General features: G+C 39.8%; 1 protein-coding gene across 1 annotated transcript in view; it reads left to right on the forward strand.

Moving 5' to 3' along the window:
* Positions 1 to 15,505, forward strand: part of LOC112136342 (inactive phospholipase C-like protein 2) — a 44,097-nt gene that overhangs the window by 16,926 nt on the left and 11,666 nt on the right. The window contains exons 2-8 of the mRNA XM_024257977.2: positions 6,498 to 6,599; positions 6,922 to 7,071; positions 8,037 to 8,197; positions 9,226 to 9,676; positions 10,601 to 11,818; positions 13,208 to 13,457; positions 13,554 to 13,840. Of these exons, the coding sequence (XP_024113745.1) occupies positions 6,498 to 6,599; positions 6,922 to 7,071; positions 8,037 to 8,197; positions 9,226 to 9,676; positions 10,601 to 11,818; positions 13,208 to 13,457; positions 13,554 to 13,840 (2,619 nt within the window). The remainder of the gene's footprint in view (positions 1 to 6,497; positions 6,600 to 6,921; positions 7,072 to 8,036; positions 8,198 to 9,225; positions 9,677 to 10,600; positions 11,819 to 13,207; positions 13,458 to 13,553; positions 13,841 to 15,505) is intronic.

The raw sequence follows: 15,505 nt of genomic DNA on the forward strand, positions 1-15,505 counted from the left end.
GGTCGCACTAGTGTCTTTTATTTTGAAAAGCAGTCTTATGAACCTCTGTTAAAAGTTTATATTAGGGAAAAAGTCTCTTTATTTTTTGTATATGCAAAAAAAAGTATTATTTTAAATGTATCATAAAAGTAACGATAGCAAATAAAAATCTGTGCCTTCTGATAGTGAGAAATCGACCCTTTGAGTTTTGAAGGTCTAGTGTCTTGTAGAAAAAAATGTTTCTTAAAAAAAAAGAAAGTGCAGATCTGGGATGCATTGATAATCGTTTCAGAATTGAATTCCCACCTCTACTAAAAATGTCATAATTAAGACCATTGGGAACACTTTGATGATGGGACTTTAAGACGTTTCAGAACTGAAATGGTTAAAACAACTTCAGTATCAATAAAGTGTGGTGTAAACGCAATATTTGATGTGATCGATTCTTAATTTCATGCTGCTAAAAATAAAAAATTGAAAAAGAGAAAAACATTTCTATCCTTTTACCCCTTAATAGTAATTTTGTATACATTTTTTCAAAACTTTTAAGGCAACTTTTGCCACTGATATCAAAGTTAAAAAACGTTCTTTTTTTGTTCTTTCCACTGTTGACTCCATCTTGCGTGCATTTCACATGCACTGCTGCTTTTGCCAAGCCTCAAACTTTGACCCTACAGTTATTTTAAAAAATGCTGGTTTTGTTTTTGGTTGAAACTATTAATGACTGCTACTTCTCTGGACACGATAACAAAGTAATAGGAATATATTATCCCTGAAATGTTGAAAATAGTTTTTTAGAAGCCAAAACTGCAACATAATCCAACAATGAGAAAACTTGGAGACTGATTGGAAGCAGGAATTAAAATAGTTGGTTTTTGGCAGAAAAAATATTCAATATTCAGTATAACTCAAATCTAACTAAATGTATTTTGCTGCCCAAATATAGCAGCTGGTAAAGTTTTTTTTTTTTTTTTTTTTTTTTTTTTTTAAGGAATATTTATCTCAATTTTTTTTGTTCACTGTTTGCATATCTGTTGAACTGGAAAGTTTTACTGAATGTTGTTGTGCTGCATCACACCGCGGGCTCTGTTTAACTCGTACTAAAAGAAGAGTTTTTTGAGTGATGTGGGTTCCACACAACCTTTTTCTCTCCCTTCTATGTGTAATTGCTGTTCTCGGTTCTCAACTAACATACAGGAAACTCTGCTACGGGCTGATGAGCTGCTTCCTGTTTTTGAAGAGCAGTGGTGGTTTGGAGACCCTCCTTTCTCAGAGTTACAAAAAAAAACGGCTCTTTGATAGAGAAATGCAGCACAGAAATGACAAAGTACACATGAAAGGCTTCGTGTGTGTGAGGGTTATCTAATGTCTATCAAAACTTTATTTTTGAGGCACTTTTTGTGCCATCTAGTTGTCCAAAGGATTAGCTCTGAGTCCACGAAATCAAACCAAAAGTCTACAGTGACGTAGGTGTTGCTTGGTTGTGTTTCTGAGTTTTCTCACACTCCAGCAGTAATTTATGCTGCGGGGCCAACAGAGGTGGCCACACTGGAGCGCCTCCGCTCCTCAAAACGAAATCCTGCCTGCAGAACGAGCCTCCCAAAGGAGCACGGTGTTGGACTGTTGCTAAAACAGCTTCTGACGTGTTCACACATTGAAAACATAGAGACGAAACCCACTGCTTCTGAAGTGTCCCAACCTGCACATGTCCTCATATTGTAGTGATGGATGGGAAGGGACTGTGTTGCCAATAGGAGCATTACCAGTGATGTGGAAGACGACTGTATATTTTTGGTGGGTTTAAAGGAGTTTTACACTATATAATTGATTTGACACTGCATTAAAACAAGTGTAAACTGATTATAAGTGATGGGTGTTTTTATGCTCCACTTAATAAAGTTTCTTGAGGCATTTTTCTCATGATGGAGGACACACATAAGAAAATTTAAGCTTAAAACTGCATCTGCTTAGTAAGCATTCACAGTATTGTGATACTCCTGCTCCTTTCCGTATGTTTTTTGGTACGTAAAAACTCAATCACACTTTCAGCGAGTTCAGTAATCTTGGTATCAAAATGTTAGCGAGTTCAGGACATTACTGCGTCTATTTTATCTATTTGTAAACCTAATAGTTTTTGACGTTTTGAGCAAAGTATGCCCCATAGGAAATGTATGAGAAAGTATTCAAATTTCAAAATTTTAAGTAGATTAGCAACAAGACTTTAAATATATTCATGGGATATTTTTTAATCTTTTATAGTAATTTTCAAAAAATTTGGAGTTTACCTAATATTTTAGTAACATGCTAACGTTTTTGCTCATTTGTTATCTACTGGGGTTTTTTAGGGCTAATATAGAGTTTAGCTTCTATTTTAGCAGCAGGCTAACATTTTTGCCTAATTTAGTTTACTGAGGAATTTAAGCTATTTTGGAGTTTAGCTAGTGTTTAACCAATGTGCTAGCTTTTTTGGCTAATTTGGCATCAACCAAGATTTTTTTAAATGCTAATTTAGTGTTTGGCTAATTATTTAGCAACATGCAAACGTTTTGGGCTAATTTGTTATCTACTGAGGTTTTTATAGGCTAATTTAGAGTTTAGCTTCTATTTTAGTAACAGGCTAATGTTTTTGACTAATTTAGTTTACTGAAGAATTTTAGGCTATTTTGGAGTTTAGCTAGTATTAAAGCAACAAGCTAACTTTATTGGCTAATTTGTTCACTACTGGAGTTTTTAGACTAATTTAGAGTTTAGCTTTTATTGTATCTACAGGCTAACATTTTTGACTAATTTAGTTTACTGATACATTTTTGGCTATTTTGGAGTTTAGCTAGTAATTAAACAACAAGCTAACTGTATTGGCTAACTTGGCATCTACTAAGGTTTTTTGGCTAATTTAAAGTTTAGCTGATATTCAAGCAACATACTAAATATTTTTGCAAAATTGACATGTATTAGGGATTTTTAAGCAATTTTACAATTTTTTCTTAAATTTAGGTTAACTTCAGTACTCTTATATGGGACATTTTCAACTCTTTTAGCAAATTTAACATTTTGAAAATAGCTTTTGCATTTCTAGCAAATCCCTTCAGCAATTAAGTAAATTGTGTCATAATTTTAAGCAAAAGGCTTTCTCATCTTTAGTGACTACTTTCATCAAAAGCATTCACACTAGCATTATAGGCGATAATTCAACTTTTCTAGTTCAAATTGCTTTGAATTAGAAGCAGACCCAAAATGCTGCTTGAATCATGTGTGACCTTTGAGGTGACTTTCCCATTGAAACCTCCTGAGGAGCCGCGCTTCTGGCTTAGAAATACGCTGCAGTGCATTCCATTGTTCGGCTTTATTCATGTTTTTTTATTTACAGAAATAAATCGTATAGAAAAAAACAATGGGTTGACTTTGAATGAGTTGAGGAACATTATTAACCTTGGCCAGAGAAAGATGTTCGCAAAGAAACTATTGGCTTAAATATAATGAAAAATAGCGGTCAAGTGGAGTAAACAACTCAGAGGTGAAATTCTAATGAACTTCTGTTGCTCTGCAGAAACTATGTCCTAGAAACTAACACAGGTTTTTATTGATTGTAACTGAAAGCAGCATCATCATAATTGAAAGACCACTGGGAACTCTTTAAAATAGGCCAAAAGATGATTGGCGTGAGAATTGAAGTATTTTACTTGATTTAAAAGTTAACTCCAGAGCTGTTGCTGAAGGTTTTCACCAAGGGGCTGTTTGTGAAGAGCATAAAGTAGGCTTGTTTACACAACTGTTTTGCAAGGTTAATAGATTCTTAAGGGTCCAGAACTGACAAAATACTTCCTGCTGTTTCTCTTCCAGCAGTTTAAGTGAAAGGCACACTTGTCCGCACCCTCAGTGTCTCCGTTTCTCAATCATGCCTGGAGGCAGCAGGGATATTTTTAGAGCACTCGCATCACACTGTGCAATAAGACTTGTTGTGGAAAGAGACGCTTCTCCGTCCTAATGAGGCGGCTGATTCTGGGAGGGTTTGTGATGATGAGGCGCGCTCTCTTCCTTCTGTGGCTCCACACTTTTATCCTTTCTGATTATAAATGATGCCGCTTCTCTTTCACGTGTTCATTCATATTCTTTAGAAGAGCAGTAGCTCCGGTCTTCTTCTTTTTTTTTTTTTCCCTCGGTCCTATTTAATAGCCTTTCATAGCTGCCATGTACCTTTAATATGGACGGTTCCCTCCTCATCTTCTATCAAGGATGCAAGCGCTTTTGAAGATCCCATTGAGGCTTTTATCAAATGGATCTGCATGATGCAACTAAGTGGAGGCTAATTGGTTACTGATCAGTGCTCACCCCTCTCCAGTTGACACCAATAGATGTACTGTTGACTTTGTTGATGGTGTATTGGAAGGCTTGACTGGTAAAAATGTGTTTAGTACACTTTGGAGCCATACAGCAGCAAATGTAGGATTTTTTCCTAACCGAGCTTCCTTGTCAAAAACTGATGGCGGAGGACCCTAACCCATGAGACCAGGATTAGTGGCAGAAACTTAAAATATTTAATTAACTGAAACATGACAAAAATCTAATTAAAGTCCGCAGTCCTCAAAGTACCCCTCCCTAAGAGGACAGATCCCAGATGCCCCAAAACTAAAACACTTGGCAGGAGGGGACATGGAGAAACGAAACAAAAACAAGTACAGAAAACATTCAGGGTGGACGGATTCGAGGCGTATCAGAAACAGGCGTGAGGAGGAGCAGTCCCGGCAACTCTCCCCAGGAACAGGAAACATGAAGTGGAGCAGTCCTTCCTCTGGAACATCAAATGCAGCCGAGGTGTAAGAGCACTGACCATCCTCAGGAAAAGGGAGCATGACGGAGGAAGAAGCTTAAAGGATGGCCCCAACAGTCCCCCATGGGAAGGGATTTGGTGGACGTGGCTTGACATGACTTGATATGACTGCAGGAAACCCCATCTGGCGTGGCATGGAATGGCGTGGACTGTATTGGAAGAAAACCCTGCCTTTGCAGCAAAAATTCTCCTGCTGGGTCCAAGGTGGTCAGGACATTCTGTCAATAACTGGTTTTGGAGGACCCAAACATAAGAGTCCAGGGCTTGGTGTCAGAAATGTAAAAAAATTTTCAACTGAAACATGACCAAAAAAAAACAAATCAAAGTCTGCAGTCCTCACAGTACCCCTCCCTAAAAGGCCAGATCCCAGATGCCCCAAAACAAAATCACTTGGCAGGAGGGGGCACGGAGAACAAAACAAAAACAAGTCCAGAAAACATTCAGGGTTTCTGCAGCCAGACGGATGTAAAGGGTATCAGAGCCCCTCCTCAGACACAGGCGTGAAGTGGAGCAGTCTCGGCGACCCTCCTCTGGGACATGAAATGCAGCCAAGGGGAATGAGCAGCAACCCTCCACAGGAAGGTTGCCGGGATAGCCCCGACAGTAGCCCTCAGGATTGGGATTTGGTGGATGTGGCTTGACATGACTGCATGAAAATCCATCTGGTGTGACTTGGCGTGGAATGGTGCGGTCTGCAGTGGAAGAAAAGGCTGCCACTTCAGCAAAAATTTTGGGTCCAAGGTGGTCAGGACATTTTGTCAAGAGGTAGTGGTGGAGGACCCAATTGTAGAAAGTCCACAGACCTCACATTCCTATTGTGGTCATTAAAATCTAATTGAACGGGATGGGATGGCTTGCAGTTGTATTATGATCTTTTGATAGTAGCCCCTGACTGAGGTGCCCCTATGACCACAGACATTATGAACTGGAGACAGAGGTGGTCCTTTCAAATCAATATTTTTTTATGGTTGATTGACTGTTTGTAGGCACGTTTTGTCCCATGTTAGGGCAAACAGTAATTTGTCTAATCAGAGTTTTTGCCTCTAAAGACTTTCGGGAATGCGATTTGCTTTTTCAATTACTTTGTTTGGGATTGGGATCATGTCTAATCATGTTACTCAGCTCGTTCTGCCTAAAAACCAGCTTCAGTCAGGTCTCCGACTTGATTGTTATCAGGACTAATACACTCATAATCAAATAACTTTGCCCACATAATATTTGCTCTTATCTGGTATCTTAGGGCACTTTGTGGGGGTGACAGCCAATTGGTAAATAAATCAAATGGATGAGCTGCGATGGTGCGCTCAAATAAACTGATTTGAGCCTGCCAGTGTCGCCAGTGAGGGGCACAATTAGAATGCCGCAGCCAGCTGCCTCTGTCTAGTCAGGTATGATTAATGGTGTAGAGTTGAAGGGCAAGGGCAAGCAAAGGCTTTTAGCTTGCTATCAGGAAAAAAAAAACAATAACAGATTGGGAAGGGAGGCTAAACATTGTAGACCATATAATCTATTGTGATAAAAGCTCATGGCTTTTAATCCCTGGAGATCTATTCTGAGCTGGGAAAAATGTCCTGGCTAAGCAAAGAATACTGTGTTTTGCGTCTGTGATCTCTCTTGCATATTTTTCATCCTATTAAATTGCTTTCATCATCTCTTTCATGTGTTCCAACCTGTGCTCCTTTTGTTCCAGGACGGCTCCCGGTCTGGTCGAGACAGGAAGAAGACGGTTTCCTTCAGCAGCACCTTAACGGAGAAGAAGATCAGCAGTGCCGCTGACTGTATTCACGCCATGGTGGGTCAGTTACTATACTATGTCCCCATAACCCTTATGCTATCCTAGGAACGCTGGGAGTGGGGTCATCTGGACCCCACTAGACAGCGTATGGAACTTTTATTTTTTCAATGATTTTTTGATTTTCTCTGGTGTCCATGGGAGACATGAAGTCCTGTCCACCTTTATCCATAATTATCAGGGGATGGATCACACATCAATATAAGGGTGGGGTCATCTGGACCCCATAAGATAGCACAAGGGTCATGGGTTTTAGGCAGTTTAAAGAGCACCCAGGTTTTGGAGCCATGCGGCTTTGACTTATCCGGTTCTTGTTTTTGAGGTTGAGGGGAGCGAGCTGAAGAAAGTCCGGCCCAACTCGCGCATCTACCAGCGATACTACCTTATGGATGCCGGCCTACAGGCTCTGTTCTGGGAGCCATCAAAGAAAGAATCGGACAAAGCCCGTATCACTCTCGCATCCATACGTGAGGTGAGTTTCAGGGAAAAAAACCCACTTCAGTTTGATTTATGGGGAAATTTTAATCCTTGGAGGATTTCCTCCGAAATTCTGACCAGAACCTAAAATATCTTGAACTACAGAGGCAATCAAAACCAGGAAATAGAGCGGCAAAAAACAATTATTTTAATATCCAACTAATCGCAGATTTTATTTTTCTCTCGCTTAGCTGACTAATCGCTAATTTTTTTTTCTTCATTAGCCGACTAATCAAACAATGTGTGAAATGGGTATAAAACAAACATTGTAACCCATTGTTGCATTGGACACTTTTTCTTTTATTTTATTTTGTGTTTCCTACTTTCAAGCTCCGTTGATGTGTTGTTATAATACTCGAATCTTCCTATAACTTCCTGTGACATCACTATTAACCAGGATTAGCATGACTAAGCATGTGTGTCAAAGAAAATGGCAGACACTGCATTAGAAAGCGTGTACTGTAGTTTTAAGTTTTAAAAACAAAAAAAGACCAATCAAGCATTAAAATAGTCAGTGACTATTTCAATCGTCAATATAGTCATAGCTAATCGACTAATCATGACAACCCTACCAGGAAATGAGGAAGAAATGCCTATTCACGTTACTCATATGGAATGCCCTCCTCCAAGGACAGTTGGAAACTGAGGGAGGGGGGAGTGGCCGTTCCAATAGACATGACAGGTCTGTTCAGCTGACCACGCCCAGGACAAACGGTTGATAGTGACAGTGTGCATGTAATTCCTCTGGGGAAAGACTGCAGTCAGACGTGACAAGGTCACATTTATTTTTACCTTAAAATAGTTTTAAGAAGAGAATTACATTGATGAATAAAAGGCAAAAAATAAAAAAAACGCTCTAGTGAGTCTTTAGTTCAAAAAAAGAATTTACAACCTTCATTGTAGTAATTTATCCTAAGTGACATCTGTGTACTTTGCATCTCTTCTGGTCATTTATTCAAGGTACGAACAGGTCGTAACACGGAAACCTTCCGCACCAGTGGAGTTTATGAGCAGATTTCCGAGGACTGTGCATTCTCCATTATCTACGGAGAGATGTACGAAAGCTTGGACTTGGTTGCCAACTCTGCTGAAGTGGCTAACATTTGGGTGACTGGCCTCAGGTAAAAGAACACAAAAAGAAAATATATATATATATATATATTACATTATTATAGGTGCAAATTAGTGCTGGGCAATATAGAAAAAATTGTCTATTGTGATATAAATTATTTTATATCACAATAACGATATATATCACAATATCACGATAATAAAGTGTATTTTCAGTTATTCTATGGAAAAAAAATGTCATTGCTTACTTTTCCCTGATTTTTTTAAAATAACAAGTGCACTAAAGTTTGAAGTTTTTTAGTAGAAAAACACATTTTCGCAACAATAAAAATAAAAATATAAAAATTATAGAAACGATAGAAGATAAATTGCACAATTGACACTTTTCTATCATCCACACAATATGTATCGTCATATCGCCCAGCACTAGTGCAAATCATAATATTTTTCACAAAGTGCTCACTTTAATCCTTGTTATTTAGCAAGGATCTTTCAAAAATCCATTTAATGGCACGAGTCAGTCAAGTTAGACTAAGCTGTCGATACCAAATATGTCAGGGACATCTTCCTCATCTTTGATTTATTCTTAAAGTCCTAAAATCTCTGACCCGAAAGTAAAATCTAAGTTTAAGACCCACTCTGATTATTATTTAATCTTTCTTAAAAGTATTCCCAGTGTTTTCTTTTAAAAAATTAATTATGCTGTTTTTAGCTAAATCAAAAAAACTGGTGTTGTTTTCTACAACATAGTTTCTGCAGAGTGGCAGGAATTCGCTTGATATGCTTATAGTTGATCAAATTCTGTCATTATATTCAAAAAACGTTTTAGTACAAGAAAGTTTTGTTGTATTTATCTGCCATGTTTTAAAGTTATTGTTTTATTGCCCAGTACTAGCTTTCTTATTTTTTGTACTGAATTTAATTCTTTATTAAAGCTGTCCCAAAACAATTGACTAATGTTCTCTGACAATTGTTTTGAGTTTATTTCAAAGGAAGCATACAATAAAAATATTTTAAAGTCTGATTTAGAAAAAAAAAATTCCTTACTTCAGTTTTTGTATTCCTTGTCTTCCTTTAGGTATTTAATGCAGTACGGAAAACATGCCTTTGACATGCTGGCCAGCAGCCGGGTGGCAGGCCTGCGCTGGCTGGAGCAGCTGTTCTCCTCTGCCAGCTTGGAAGCAGAGGGAGACGTGAAGGAAGGAATCCCCTTGCAGTTTGCCATTAAGCTCATACAAAGTGTCAACCCTGGGGTGAGCAGTGCAAAAGTGGAGCTCAGGTTTAAAGAGATTCAAAGAGTCAGGGAGAAGTCGTGTGCGACAGATGACGGGTGTGAATTGAAAGATCACGCCGATAGCAAGAAGAAGCTCGGTGAAAGGGTCGGCAAGCAGGAGTTCGTCGAGGTGTTCCATGACTTCTGCACTCGTCCGGAGATCTACTTTCTGCTGGTGCAATTCTCTAGCAACAAGGAGTTTCTGGACGCCAAAGACCTGATGAAGTTCATCGAGGCCGAGCAGGGCATGGCTCAAGTGAGTCATCTTATCGATCTCGATATAACCGTGTGGTGCATGGTAAGGATGTAACGATTCTTCGTGAATCGGTAAAAAAAAAAAAAACGATTCAAACTCCTCAACATGTTTATCGGAGCAGAAAATTAAAAAATCAGTTTGTCTCGGCCTGTGCCTAAATTCAGAAAAATGCAGAGCAGATCACATTTCTTCAGGCAGGCTCGCCTGTGTGTGTGTGTGTGCGCGTGTGTGCGCGTAGCAGACTGACTGTGTGCTGTTTATTTGCATCCCGCTCTTGGGAAATTCCCACAGCTCTTCGGATTTAAAAGTTTCACATAAGTCAGACCCTCCAGGATTTTGCAATGTTGCGATCTCAACTATTAACGCAAATGTATGGGGTCAAATCACGATCAGCTTAAAGTGAATGAAAAACAAGATTGAAAATTTGAAAGCAGATTTAAACTCTAAAAATACATATCGAAGAAATATTGAAAATTTGAAACTTGAATAAAAAAATAAACTGTTTCCAAGTTAGTTGCGCTGAGTGGGTGTGTAGCGGTCCATCAGCATGGAGCTCAAGATAAACTAAGTATGAAAGGTTTTCTGATCATTTCAATATTATATAGTTTATTTATGCTGAATCCTTTCTGTTATTATGAAAACAGACGGTTTGATGTGAGGGGCAAAAGAGAACATACTTGGCCTTAAAATACCTTTAATTCATTGTGTTGAGGAAAAAAAATCAAAATCGTGACTTTTAAACTGAATGGAATCGTGGCTTGACTGAATCGTTACATCCATACTGCATGGAGCTGGTCGTCTGTGCTGAATGGAAGTCCAGAGATTTTTTTTCAAAGCACAGCAGACTGAGCTTCCTTATTTGGGCATATTATTTGGGCTAATTTCTCCTTCATCTTTTAGTCTGCTCTTGTTTTTTTCACCTAGGTGAGTGAGGAGAGCAGCCTCAAACTCATCCAGGCTCATGAGCCGTCGGAGGAGGGGCGGCAGCAGGGCCACCTGTCCCTGGATGGTTTCACCAGCTACCTCACGTCAGCAGAGTGCCGCCTCTTTGACCCAGAGCATGACGCCGTTTGCCAGGACATGTCCCAGCCTTTGTCTCACTACTACATCAACTCCTCTCATAACACCTACCTCATTGAGGACCAGTTCCGAGGCCCGTCTGACATCTCTGGCTATATCCGCGCTCTGAAGATGGGCTGCCGGTGTGTAGAGATCGACGTCTGGGACGGTCCCGATGAGGAGCCGGTGGTGTGTACGGGCCACACCCTGTCCCCACCGCTGGCCCTGCGCTGCGTGCTAGAAGCGATTGGAAGGTTCGCATTCGTGGCTTCTGAATATCCCTTGATTCTGTGTATTGAAAACCACTGTTCGCTGCGACAGCAGCACGTGTTGTTGCAACACCTCACACGAACGTTGGGCCGATGGCTTTACACCGACCCCCCAGCGGAGGGCATTTTATACTTACCGTCACCACAAGCTCTACGGCATCGAATCCTAATAAAGGGTAGAAAGCTGAAGCCAGATTTTGATGGAGAGGATGGGGATGTAAGTGAAGAGGACGAAGGAGCTGAAATGTGTCAAAGGATGAAGGTTGTGAACAGCAGCAGTGCAGCTCCTGGAGGAACTGAGACTGATGTGGTGCAGAGATCTGTTCTAGCCGGCACTCAGCCGCATCCTCCCCATCTTCCTCCACAACGCTTCCAACTACTGCGGGAACTTTCTGACCTGGTAACTCTGTGTCAATCCATCAGCTTCATAGACTTTCCAACATCCTCCAAGAGCCAAAAGCCATGGGAACTGTGTTCCTTTCACGAATCTTTAGCTGTGCGTCTCGCCGGCGACAGCCCTGGTGATTTTGTCAACCACAACAAGCGTTTCCTCTCCCGGGTGTATCCGAGTCCCGCCCGAATCGACTCCAGCAACATGAACCCCCAGGACCTGTGGAAGTGTGGTTGCCAGATCGTGTCCATGAACTTTCAGACGGCGGGACTGATGATGGACCTAAACACGGCCTGGTTCCGGCAGAACGGGAACTGCGGTTTTGTTCTACGTCCGGCCATAATGCGACAGGAGGTGTCTTACTTTAGCGCTGACACCAGAGATACGGTGCCCGGCGTGTCGCCCCAGCTGCTGCATGTGAAGGTATGAAGAAACATAAGTGAATGTCTTCTCAAAACTTTAAACTCCTAATTTAATCTATCGTCAAAGTATTCCTACTGGTCTTTTTATTATGATTTTGCCATTTTTAGTAGGGCTGGGTTGATTTAAGCTTTATAGATCAATAATTGATCCATTAAAAATAGAGATCGATCTAACGCACAAAGCTAAAGCCCGCTAGCTTGATGCTAACGTTTAATTGAATTTCCCATAGGACGGCTAATGCTAACGCTAGGTCGACCTAAACATACATTGCTGACTAAATGAACATCTTTATAAATTCACAGGCATGAATTTTCCAAACTCTTTTAAGGAAATATTTTTTAAAATATCCATTTAGGGTCTAAAACATCATTTTTTTGCTCATTCATTCTTCTTCTGGATAAAAAGTATTCGACCATAGCATCAGCTCCACCTAGTGGCCAAACTGAAACTCTCTCCGGGAGAGGCAGAACAATGTAACAATGTATGCTATTAATAATCTCATTATTTCGCTTATACATTTTACAGTATGTGAACTGTATCAGATTATCATGAATATCCCCAAAACATATAAAATTATTACTGAATTTCTAAACAAATGTGTCTAAATGTGTAAACTCAACATTGAATTGAATCAAATTGAGGGGATCGAGATTGATAGCTAAAAACACTGAAGCTAATAGTTGAAAATACAGAAGTTGACAGCTGAAAATACTGGAGCTGATAGCTAGCTGAAATATTAGCCAAGCTATCGAAAAAAAAAAAATTCTAAATTAGCCAAAACAGCTAGCATGTAGCTAAAAAATTAAAAAACTTCAAAATAGCTTAAAAAACTGAAAAGAAGCCTAAATTAGCCAAAACAGCTAGCATGTAGCTGAAATATTGGCTAAATGCAAATTAGCTAAAAAAAACTGGAAAAATGTCTAAATTAGCCAAAACAGCTAGCATAAAGCTAAAATATTAGTTAAGCTCCAAATTAGGCTAAAGAACTGAAAAAAAATTATATCTTAGCCAAAACAGCTAGCATAAAGCGGAAATATTAGCTAATTGCCAAATTAGCCACAAAAAAACAAAAACAAAAAAAACTGGAAAAATGTCTAATGTAGCCAAAACAGTTTGGGGAGCCGGGCGAAATGTAGAGGAGGTCCCAATCCGGCCTGTGGGCCATATTTTGGGGACCCCTGCCGTAACTCCTAGATCTTTAGTCACGTGGTTTTGTTTACAAGGTTTGGTCCAGAACAGAAATTTCTGGTAGGTGCTAGTCTGAATACAGACCAAATGCAATCTTCACGACTCGGTCCGCAACAAATAAGTTGACTCAATCGAAACCAGCGGACTTTAATGACTGCCGTGTAATAAAAGTCACCAAAAGTGACAGACTTCTGTTTCCAGGTAATCAGTGGCCAGAACTTGCCCAAACCGAAAGGTTCTGGGGCTAAAGGGGATGTGGTGGACCCATATGTGTACGTGGAGATTCACGGCATCCCCGCTGACTGCGCAGAACGCCGCACCAGGACCGTCACCCAGAATGGAGACAATCCCATCTTCGATGAGAGCTTTGAGTTCCAGATCAACCTGCCTGAGCTCGCCATGGTTCGCTTTGTGGTGCTGGATGATGACTTCATCGGAGACGAGTTCATTGGTCAGTGAGTCAAAGCTGATTTAATAATCACACCTTTATTAGTTGATGATCGCACAGTTGACCTTTAATTAATCAATTGAGAGCCTTTCTCTTCAGGTCAGTATACCATACCGCTGGAGTGCCTCCAACCGGGCTACCGACACGTACCCCTCCAGTCGCTCACGGGAGAAGAGCTCCTACACTCTCACCTGTTCGTTCATGTGGCTCTCACCAATCGGAGAGGAGGGGGGAAGCCTCACAAGAGGGGTCTGTCTGTACGAAAGGCTCGAAGGGGGAGGGACTACACCGCTCTGAGGGTCCTAGGACTTCGAGCTGTGGACGATGTCTTCAAGATGGCCTCCCCTCTGCTGAGAGAAGCCACTGACCTGAGGGGAAACATGCAGGTCAGGAGAGACCTTTATAGCTTTCTTTATTCGAGACATCCCTACATAAAAAAAATAACAGCATACAATATATGTTTAATTAGTTTTGGACAACTTTGACCAAATTTAGAGTATGCAGTGAAAGAAATGAATATTGGACCCCTTGCTAAAGTTGTAGGTTTGTCCACTTTAACAAAAATTGACAGTCTGTCATTGTTATTTGAACAGTGAAAGGCAGAAAATCAAGAAATCAACTTTAAAGAATATGTATACTTTTATTTGCAGAGTTAAATACAGAGAAAAAAGTATTAGAACCCTCTTGCTGGAGAGACTACCTTGTGGCCAAACAATTTTTAGCAGTACAGACGTTAGCTGCTAGCTGTTATGGCTAATTTAGACTTTTTAAAAAGTTTTTTAGACTGTTTTATTGTTAGGCTAATATTTACAAGCTAGCTGATTTGGCTAATTTAGTCTTTTTTCAGTTTTTAGGCTATTTTGAAGTTTAGATATTTTTTCAGTAACATGCTAGCTGTTTTGGCTTTTTTTTTTTTGTTTTGTGTTGGTTTTTTTTGCTGTGTTGGCATTTAGCTAATATTTTAGCTTCAGTTATTTCAGCTATCAACTTTAGCATTTTTAGCTATTAATTTCTCTCCAGCTATCATAACTAGCATCTTCAGCAGCCAAATTCAGCTTACAGCATTCACACTTGTATTATCACAGGTAATGCTATATATCTAGTTCATAATTATGTTAAAAAGTTATGGTTCTAAAGTTTTAAAAATGTAGTTTTAGTGTGTTCAACAAATGTTTACCCTTTGCGACCTAAGGTGTGTTTTGGATTTTGGCACCTTGTGCGATTAAGTTTAACACCCCTGCTATTGGTGGATTGATGGTCATGTTCTTGTTTTTTGGCACAATCTAACAGTTGTCACTCTAACCACCAGCGTTTTGATCATGGTTTTGTAATCCATTTCAGTCCTGTACGGGTTTACAATCTTCTCCCTTAAATCCACAGAAAGCTCTTTTAGTCGTTCTATGTTGGAGAGTTTGACTGATTCTATGGACAGATGTATTTTCTACAGGTGATTAGTTCAAACAGGTGTGTTCAATTCGGATTAATTAGGAGAGTCTAACTGTCTGTGTGAACCAAAACACTAGGGAGTCAAATACTTATTTCTTTCACTGTAACAACTGTGTGATGAGTTACAATACTTGTCTGTGCAGCAAAAACAGAGTGATGTCATTTTTCTTTTTAACACAATCTTCTCCCAGAAGAGACAAACAGTAGTGGGCAAAGTGCAGCTTGAAGTATCGATGTTGAACATGGTAAAGAGCTCATTACCTGTGTCATAAAAAGCATTTGAACATCCTGTTCTTCAGCTCTGAGATGATGACAAATAATGGGGAACTTTGCTTCCATCCCAGTGCTGAGAGTGAGCCAGTTAAAGTGAGATCTGTTTCTGGCACGCTGAAGCAGATGGTAAACACACGTTACAAATCATATCAAGAGTCATGGATAAACAGGAACAAATATGGAATCAGAACCAAAGGTGGCAAACGGTCCTTTGACCAGCGCAGAAAAAACAGAAAGTAAAACACCAAGTATTTTTGTCTTGTTTTGAGTTTAAATATGTTATTACACCCGATAAACTGAATTACTACGTACTTGTTTTAAGACAATAATTG

The sequence above is a fragment of the Oryzias melastigma genome, linkage group LG11 (genome assembly GCF_002922805.2).
Source record: "Oryzias melastigma strain HK-1 linkage group LG11, ASM292280v2, whole genome shotgun sequence".
Lineage (NCBI taxonomy): Eukaryota > Metazoa > Chordata > Actinopteri > Beloniformes > Adrianichthyidae > Oryzias > Oryzias melastigma.